Here is a 10,096-nt window from a genome sequence, read left to right as displayed (position 1 = left end):
CACAGTGTAATTTTCATTACCCAGACATAATCAGTGCAAAGACTCACAAAGCACTGGTAAAAGTCCACAGTACTATTCACAACGATTGGCAACAGTGAAGCCAATTCACTGCCATCAGTGGCATGCTAAAATACTGTGCTAAAGCCATTGATGGTAGATGACACACTTTCAAATGAATGGAACACAAAGACAAAAGATTTTATTATAATTAAAATTAACTTTACAACAATACTCAGTACTCAGTACTCAGTACTCAGTGCCTGTTATCATACTGTTCTAACCTGCATTCACCTGCATTGTGACGACTACACCTCTCTGCACTGCTACTACGGCTGTGTGTATGGCTGTGTGTTGCCCTCGGTACACATACCAGGTTCCACCAGAGGGAGCTTTAAGCAAAGCCGCTCTTGTATAGCAATGGCACCCAGTGAGACCCACTATTAATATTACTACTATGTTCTTTCAATGAACCATATAGGACAACAGTGCACAGCGCAATTGCTTCAGGAATTGATAACTTTCCTTGATATTTTTGTTCATGCTTAAATTAGATTAGAGTTATCTGTGGAGACCCAGGAAATGAGATCTGGTTATTAGTCATAAGGTCCAAGAAACAAGAAAACATTGTCCAGGCCTTACACACATAAAAACTTAGATCGAAAAAGAGTGACACAAATATCCTGTGATTAGATCGTCATATTCTAAAAGTTTCCTGCAGCACCCCTTTTCGTTTATCTAGGTTACACGTGAGATTTCTAATTAACTAATCTCAACTGCTGATTTGTGATGTGTGACTTATGATTCCTCTCATCCCATTATGAACCTATCAGCATCACAGATAACAAGAGAGCCATCCCTGATCGACACCAGGGGGTGCAATTATATAAGTGACTTCAATTATGAAGGCCTTGTGTGGCAATCTACAAGTATTTACTTTGCAGATTACAGAGGGAGACCAAGAGCAAAATATGATTTGGTATTAATTAGGCTACAGAGCCTGCTCAGAGCCAAAAGATTTCTTATCAGTGTGATGACATATTTTATGACTTTTCTATTTGGGCTAATTAGAGTGTGAGTGTCCCCTTTCCATGTTAATTCAAAATTGTGACACAAAACCAATAATGTGTCCTAAATAGGCACAAAAAGCCACATTAGATAATTTCTATATAAAATGTAGATAACGCATATTATCTGTAATGCTAGAAATCGTCATCTTTAGTTGTCTGGTGATCCAAGCCCTAACCAAATGACGTCAACACAACGTGCATATATTTACAAGTGCGTGTTTGTGTATGTGTGTGCGTGGGCATGCCAATGAGATGGGTTTATGACAGTGTTATCACACATGGCTAATCATGTGGAACAATGGGCACAGAGGCATGGAACAGGGAGTGGAGAAATGTGATATGGCCTTGAAAATTTGATCCTGCTTAATATGGAGGCTGTGTTTTGAAAAGATGTAAATTTAGCAAGCAATCTGCAGCCAGCTCCTCAACAAACAGATGTCAGAGAACACACCGGCAGCCGTATTGTCCCCCGTGGTTTGTTCATGTGCATTTACTCAGGACGTTATTTCCACATGTTCAACCTAGTTTTAGGACTCCTTGTCATACCTTTTGTACGCATCCTTGAAGCTTGAAGATAAAGTCACATCCTGTCTCTTTAGTCAGGGTTGACACACACACACACACACACACACACACACACACACACACACACACACACACATACACTCCATCTTGGCAGTTCAATAGATTGTCAACATAAGAAGAACTTTTCAGAGGGAAGAGATGAATGTCAGTCAATAAGTGCCTGACAGGTCAATAGATATTGCTGACCTCGTTGCCAGGGGCGTGACTGTCGCATTTAGAGGCTGCAGATCGAGAGAGCCTGTTGAGGGTGAAGGCTTCATCCTCAGCCATCATGGCTCATGATGGGCTTAGTTAGAACAACTGTGCAGAATGTGACGCCCATATTTGTAATAGAATACTTTAAAGAACTATCCCAGTGTCCTTTCAAGTTTAAGCCATGGATATACCACAGAACTGAATATAGTTTTCTAAGATTCATTCCAGTGAAAGTTGCTTACCAGGTGTAGCTGAAACCGTTCATCCGATGTCTGCATTTCTGGGCCCATAGCACATGCACATGAGAATCCTCCTGTGACTGAGCAGGCTGATGCCCTGCACACATGAATAGAAGATTCTAGATTGATTTTCCGCATTGTGAAGGTCAACTTGCTGAGTCTTGAAACTTACTTGAGATAGCTAATTCATTATGTTGAACATTTAGTCATTAACCACCGCTACACTTGGTGATACAGCTTGGTAATGTAACTGTGTGCATGTTGGGATTACTGTGATTTCTTTTCTTCTTTGAGGAATCCATGCAAAGATTTTTCCTAACCTTGTTAATTGGCTGTCGAACGGTAACCAGTTTAATGAGCTGAATCCAAATCAAGATGCCACAAGACCAGTTAAGTTGTCATTGAATATTTTATTTGCAAATGAAAGAGTAATAACTCAGAAGTCGTAAAAATATACATTTTTTACTTGTGATATTTACATGGATTGTTTTCATCAAACGAACAAACAAAAAACTTCTGTACTGTTTTACAAAACCAAAGAGAAGCCACGGCAGAAAAAAACAGATGAGAGTAAAGAAAACCAAAGTGTCTTATATTTCCCTTTAGTAACACCGTACTGAGCGTGTCTCCCCCTGACATCAAAACAATGCAGTCAAGAGAAACAGCCAACCACGCAGATCCCACACAGGCCGGTGATGAGCATAGCACACAAAAAAGTGCAAAGTACGTGGATGAAAAAAATCTAAATAAAGAAGAAGACAAAAATAAAGCTTCATAAAATTTTTCTGTGAATATATTTACAATTGTAGATTTTTTTTTTTTCTTTTTTTCTTATAGCCGAATACAGTTATGTTACATCAAAGCAAAGCATTCCCGTTCATCTGCTCAATCTCCTATGACATGCAGGTACCTTTGCTTTCTCTCTTGAGGTTGACTTCAGCCCCATCCATCTCCTCTCTTAAAAGTAACGATACATCACATTCCTGTATACTGAGACACAAGGCCAAACCACAAAGTCTGAGCATCACTTTGCCCTGCTCAGCAGCTTTAATCCAAAATAAAACTGCTTAATAGAACATAAAACATTGTGGCTACATGAGATTCATACTCCTATCATATAACGCAGGATAACCATTAATGATGTAATCATGTTTACTGCACCTTTGAGCGTTGATAATAAGACAATATATAGTGCTGATGGATACTGTTTAAAGAATGATATCGGATGTGCTGCTGACACTCTGAGGAGTGTTAAGACTTTCTTTCTCCACTCTCTACTGAACTGACAAAAGCTCCTTAAAATTCATTTGTTGGAAAGAGCGCAAGTTTGTCAGGCCATAAAGCTGCACACATGAGAGGAGAGATGCAATGCGAGGGCTCATAAACTGGGGAATCTGCCACCTGAGACTTGCAGTTGCTGGAAAGCAAATCAAAAAGCTTGGAGGAATTAAACAGCTGGAAGACTTGCATCCCATCCTCCACCTCCACTGCTACTTTCATCTTTGGTGGAGGGAATTTCAATGGCAGGAGCCTACAGCCCTGGCTCAATATCAATCCTGTTATACCTCTCCTGATTCTCAGTGCTTCTCTTGCAGATTCTCATGAAAAAAGTCTTGAAGCATATGCTACCTAGATTTTTAAGATGCATAGCAGTGTCTGTCTCTCTGAGTGCATGTGTGTCTGCATGCAAGTGTGTGTTGTTACAGTAGCTGTTTTTGTATATGTGTGTGTGCGTGCAGATGTCCCCTGGGTGATGCAGTGTAAAGTGTCCCTGTCTGTGCTGCATTTAGTATCCTGGTTCCATCAGTCAGTCGTAATACCTCCAGACATTCAATCCATCAAATTGATTCTGAAGGAGCAGAAATAACAAGGATTGCTGTTCGGGCTTTTATTTGTGTGCTATTTAAATGTGTGTGTGTTTGTGAGTGTGTGTGTGTGCATGCATGTGCAACTGTGAATGTGCTTGAAGCACACACCTGTGTTTCCATGTGCACCTGGATGTTCCATGTGTGTTTGTATATACAACTTTTACCTGTTTGTATTGTGTATGAATATGTGTGTGCCTTGAGATGCCATCAGTGCACCCAGGGCCACGTGCATACTGGGTTAAGAGACAGCAAGAGCAAGAAGAGAGGGTACGAGTGGCCTCCAGAGCTGACGATGGTTATGAATTATGGACGTGCTTTGTCTTGAGATGCCACCCCCTTAAGCAAAAAAAAAAAAAAAAAACACCCAAAAAAAGAAAAAAAAAGACTGCCGCCTGTGAAGCCAGGTTCAATAAGCATGTAAGTCAATGAAAATGAAAATAAACACTGCCAGTCTGCAGTCATATCAATTTGGATAGAGGTTACTTTGCCTGACTGGATCCTTCTCACTCATTGAATGGCTAACATGAGAATGTGTGGGTGTGGCCCAAGGGCTTATACTGAATTTACATGCACACACCCACACATACGCGCTCACACACATTCACAAACATGCATGCATGCACGCACGCACACACGCACACACACACACACACACACACACACACACAGTAGCTTCCCTGGTCAAATACGAACTGTTGTCTCTAGTTGAATATAAAAGGCATTTTTTCTAAAATTCCCTTACAGTTGAGTCACAAGGGAAAGCCCACGTGTGAAGTCAAACCACATGTTTTTCTTTTTTGGACAGATGTTGGTTTACAGAACTTTTGTGGTTAAATAATTTAATGTTAAGGTTTTACTTTAGTGTGAAAATTCTGATTTGTAAGTGAAACAACACTAAAACTTCACTACTGGCTAAGATAGAAAAGCAATGTTCATTACAGGCTGTAATAATAGAACCAGTAGTGGAGGTTAAATTGTTAAGTTTGTCCTGAGAGTAAAGGCCATAGAATCATGAAAATAAAATGTATGTATATTAGATTTAGTTTTAGGTGGATGGTGTTTCAGATTAAAGGTCAGGGCATACCCAAATATTCATCATGTGTTGACTATAAATACTCATGGCAGATTCTGTGGAAATATGGCAGTGACTTTCAAGATGACTTGTCATTATTATTGACCAAAGTGCTGGTCAAGGGAAAATGTTGAGCCATCACTGGTGATGCTTCGGGAAAGGTCACTGGGTCACTTTAATGAAAATAAATTATTCTCACAGGATCAATAAAATCCATACATCCAACATCTCATGAGAATTTGGCCAATAGTTGTAAAGATATCTTCCTCTGGACAGAAAAAAAAGATCATATTTGTTCTATATATTATATGATAATATTTGTTTCACATGAATTAACTGAGAACACAACATGTGTACCAAAAGTACAGGGTTTAAATTCAAGTTTGGGTTTCCCATTTGGCTCATTTGTAAGGGGGGAAATCTCTCTCCTCACATACCCTTATTTATTAAATTAAATGACATCATGTGCGTATATCTATCTGTATGTACAATATAAAACAAGACTGATTACAGAATATACAGTACATTGTCCCGTGACATGGGATTGCTTTCTCACCACGGATAATTCACTCTGCTTGGTGCTCCCTAGGCTGCATCTGTTATTACTAGGGCAAGTTTGTGAAGTTGTATCTCTCAGTATTTGCTGCTGTTGACCCTCAAAGCTGGATTGTGAACAGAGACTTAACCACTGGTGTGCTGAAGATAAGGACAAAGAAAGAAACCATCAAAGGGAAGAGGGATTGCAAAGGCACACTAGATAGGCTACTTGCCCTTTTTTTTCAGCTACTTTCAATCAAACCGCACTGGGTCTGTCTGAGGATACGACAAAGGGGGATTGGCTGATAGCACAGCTCAACCAATAGCCAAGCAGGACCCGATGATTCAGCGAGACAGCAATCGAGTGCCACTCCATTGTTATGGATCCAGGGAGAGTACTGACAATGATACCATACACACCCTATACAATTAAAGTCTGCAGAATCATACTCCTCGTTCCCTTCATTCAGGATTAGTAATTGTAAAATTGAACGTCAAGGTCGATTCTTTGTGCCTTAGCTTGAATATTGATTCAGTACTTTTATAGGAGGCTGAGAATAATGGGATCCACCATCTTTGTACATCACACATTCATGGTGACAGATTTTGGTTTCACTTCAGAAATGTATAGCACGTAAACACAAGAGTAAAAAAAGCAACAATAATAACCCATCCTAGGGATTGGTGGCACTTCTTAATATGGATGAATGGACACAGAACTGTCTGTCACCCTTTACAACCTGTCCAGAGAGAAGAGACACAGGAAAACAGAAACAAAAGAAAAGAAAAACAAGTCCAGCTGGTCTACTAGATGCTTATCCCCTATTTTTAAAGTAGTGACTCGCTATAGGCCTAATACATACTATTTAATTATTCAGGTATATATTCAGTTCCAAAAAAGGATGTCCATAGATGTAGACAGGATGTGGGAGGGGAGGGGGGTTAACAACTCCACTGATTTGACTCCACTGCCGATGCTACATCCTTGTACCTGAAGTTTCCCCTGCTGATTGGTAAAGCAGATGAGCTGTTTGTGAGCCAGCTGAGTCAGTCTCAGGACCACTGTGGCTTCTCGCAGGTTCGTTATGAGAGCACGAAAAAGACCGAGAGCACTGAGGCAGATGATGCACACGCCGCACACTGTGTCTGTCCACATGGATGGGCACAATCGGCCCAGCCCATGGGAGGCAAAGGGTTTTGTGGTTTCAGAGCAGGTGCTGGAAGCAGCGAATCGGAGGTGCAGGGTGACATGAATCACAGAATCACCACATGTCCCCCAGTCCCCTCCGCCCAGAGAAAAAAAAAAAATCTGTAGCTGTCTGACGTTCCCGCACTTTCTTCCTCCGTGCTTTCTCCCTGCTCGGATCCATCTTGAATTTGTTGACAAGTGAAGCTCAATAGCTATATAACTCCATTGGTATCTGGCTCAGGGTTTGGATTTACTTTATTATCCAGCCTTCCTTTTTTTCCTCTCTTTTTCTCTGCTGCATGCCTAACTGTTTGATTTGATAAATAAATAAAAGCTCTACTAGGGGGCTCCTTCCACCTCGCTGCACATGGTGCTTTCCTGTGCCTTCCAAAGCCAAAAGAAGGAACTCAGAAAATAAGTTCTGCCTTTACCCATGAGACACAAACAGTTGCATCTAGGGTCTTGTTTTTTCTTTTATTTTGTTTGTTTTATGTAATTCAGTAGGGGGCAAGCATGTCGTATTTTCCCTTTTTAAGTATGCATTCATTAAAAGTTTTGGACTTAATAGTATTGATTCTTTTAATTACATCCTTTTAACTAGTTGCATTTCTTTGTTTATGGAAGAGTCTTTAGGAGGGGGCTAGGGGGCTTGGGCAGGGATGGGAGTCTCACATGGCTGCAGGAAGGGCTTGGCTTTCAGTCCTACACAGTCTGAAAGGCCTTGGTCTGGGCAGGGACCATGAGGGTTGGGGGTGTGGGCCCAGACATGTTCCTAGAGTTGAATTTGGGAGTGGTAGGGGGCTCGGGGGTCTTGGGGGGCACCACTGTAGTGTAGGCTGGAGGGGACTGGGGGAAGCCTGGAGGCTGTCCGTTTTCCTTGAGAGCTGCTACAGCAGGCGGGCGGGGGCGGTGACCGCGCTGGGCGCTGTTGTGCACCATAGACTGGGTGGAGGAGGCTCCGGAGCGCGAGCTGCCGGAGCGGGACGAGGACAGGGAGTTGGGCTTCACTAGCTTGGCCTTCGGAGCCTCCGCATCCTCCCTGTGGGTGCAAATACAGACGCACAGACACAGAAAAACAAAGATATAAGTTCATATGTATGAATTGTACCTCTGAAAATAGAAAAGATGCACACACACACACACACACACACACACACACACACACTATTCTGAGGCCCTATTCATATGGGACAGATTTTATGTGGGAACCTCATGTAATTCATGAGATACCCCCCAGCCCTTGAGTTTTGCGAAACACATTTGCATGGAATAATGAAACCTGCTGAAATCACTAGTTCCCCAGATACAACGGGGAAGGGAAAAAAAAGTTTTTTGCTGAGAGCACAATGAAAATTTTCCCTCATAATTTCACTTTTCCCTCCGTTTTTCACGACAGATGGAGGCTAAAAATGTGGCAAAAACAGGAGAATTCAGTTGAGAGTAACATTAATCACCAAAACTGAGGTAATTTTGTGCTGTGATTTTTACTTGGATGGTGTTAAAATTGCACAGGATCTTTGCAGTTATTATAAATCACTGTCACCGGGTCAGCAGGGTGTGTGGGTTGTGAGCCTTAGTCAGCAGGTAATATTATCCCATTGATATACGGCTTATGATTCTACAGAACATCAGAAATAGAAACCTCTCATCTGTGCAGTGTTGGCTACCTGGTACATCCTCAGACACACCAGAGTGGGTTCTATCACTCTTGGAAGAAAAAAAATAAAAATTTTCAAGGAGGACAGAGGTTGGTTCTAAATCCATACCCAAGAGATGTGCGTCACTAAAGCTTGTGTGGTCGGGTGGAGCACATTAGCAGAAAGGCTCAGTGCATGGTATAAAAACAGAAAACACTTCATCACATCTACATTATTTACTTGAAGCCGTCCTTCAACCACGCTGCATTATTCATTGTTACATCAGTAAATATGCACCTACACCAACTCTGGTCTGTCATAAAAAAATGCTGTTGCTTTTACAAGTGTCATTAGCGGTCCACAGGGTCCTCCACTGCACGCAGGCTTTAGAGTGAGGAATAAACACAAGTGTGATCCCTCACTCTGATCACACTCTCACACACACACACACACACATAGGCAGGGAGATAAGCAGACAGCAAACACATCCAAGCATACAGGGGCTGTTGCTATATCACTTAGCATTTGACTGGCTTAACTGACTGGGTTCAGCTGAATGGGTGCGTCACGGGTAACACATAGGTTACCACACAGCCATGCGTTAAAATTAACATCAGTGCTCCAGCAAACCAAGCTTGAGGAATGCTGAATGTCACACAGTAACAGTGTGTGGCGTAAATTGAATTTCATGATTCCTATAGCATTTAGTGAAATCAGAAATGTTACCCTGTTTCTACTTATTATACATTATACTTTTCTGAGAAATGTTTTAAATAAATTTTAAGCAGCAGCGGCAGTAACAATAGGAGTTACATAGGATACTGCAAGAAATTCTAAAATTCTTTCTCCTCAGTTTTCTGCTAAGAAATTATTTTAGGCTCTGCTTAAGTTAACAGAAGCATTTAATTATGAAGCCAGACTTTTGGCCTCAAGACCTTCATCAAGGCAAGCTCTTCATCTGTTGACACCAAAGGATTCGATCTATGAGGAAATGATTGCATTGGACCTCAGCGTCCAACAGGACCTACATCAATCACCAAGGCAAAGTGGACTTAGGCAGTAATTTATGTTAATTGAAACATTTACTTTTTCTTTGTCTGTATTTTGTTTTTGTTTTTTTTTTCCCTTGCCCGATTTGTGTAAGTGTATGATCTACTCGGCCTGAGATCATATACCTGCAGGAAGTTGGGATACTGAAGATGCTGCAGCACCCACATCTCCAGGTGCACCACCCCCAGCCCCAGGTGGCTGAGCAAGGCTATATTTATATTGTTGCAAGATATTATTTTCCCGTCTCTACCTACAGGTCAACACATGCATGACCATGTAATTCCATACAATTTTAGTATTTTAACATAGTAAAATGATGCAAAATGACAAAAAAAAAAGAGAAGAAAGGAGGATGAATAAACCTGATCTCATTTGGAGTCTCCTCCTCCTCGTACTTCTTTTTCTCTTTCTTCCGGAAGACGAGCCAGATGATTAATATGACAATGAGGACACCGAGGGATATACCCACCACTGCACCTGCTACCATACCTACATCCCTCACATCTGTGAACAGAAAGGAAGACGTGATGAGAGAGAGAGAGAGAGAGTCACACTTACTGTCAAATATTGTTCATAGTTTTCAAACTTAATATTAAATTCACAAATTGTAATGGTTCGTGCTCATCAACTGGAAATACTTCAACACTTGCTTTTTTG

At 41.3% G+C, this 10,096-nt stretch overlaps 1 protein-coding gene across 1 annotated transcript in view; it reads right to left on the bottom strand.

The window, feature by feature from the left end:
• Nucleotides 1-2,476: 2,476 nt before the first annotated feature.
• clmpb (CXADR like membrane protein b) overlaps nt 2,477-10,096 on the bottom strand; it is a 67,142-nt gene continuing 59,522 nt past the window's right edge. The window contains 2 exon segments of the mRNA XM_087175115.1: nt 2,477-7,791; nt 9,802-10,084. Coding sequence (XP_087031241.1) covers nt 7,455-7,791; nt 9,802-10,084 — 620 coding nt within the window. The 3' untranslated portion in view covers nt 2,477-7,454.

The sequence above is a fragment of the Seriola lalandi genome, unplaced genomic scaffold, assembly GCF_002814215.2.
Source record: "Seriola lalandi dorsalis isolate HSWRI2012SDOR001 ecotype SW California unplaced genomic scaffold, Sedor1 jcf7180002054417, whole genome shotgun sequence".
Lineage (NCBI taxonomy): Eukaryota > Metazoa > Chordata > Actinopteri > Carangiformes > Carangidae > Seriola > Seriola lalandi.
The sequence above is the reverse complement of the archived record's forward strand: the minus strand, read 5'-3'. Positions and strand labels throughout refer to the sequence as shown.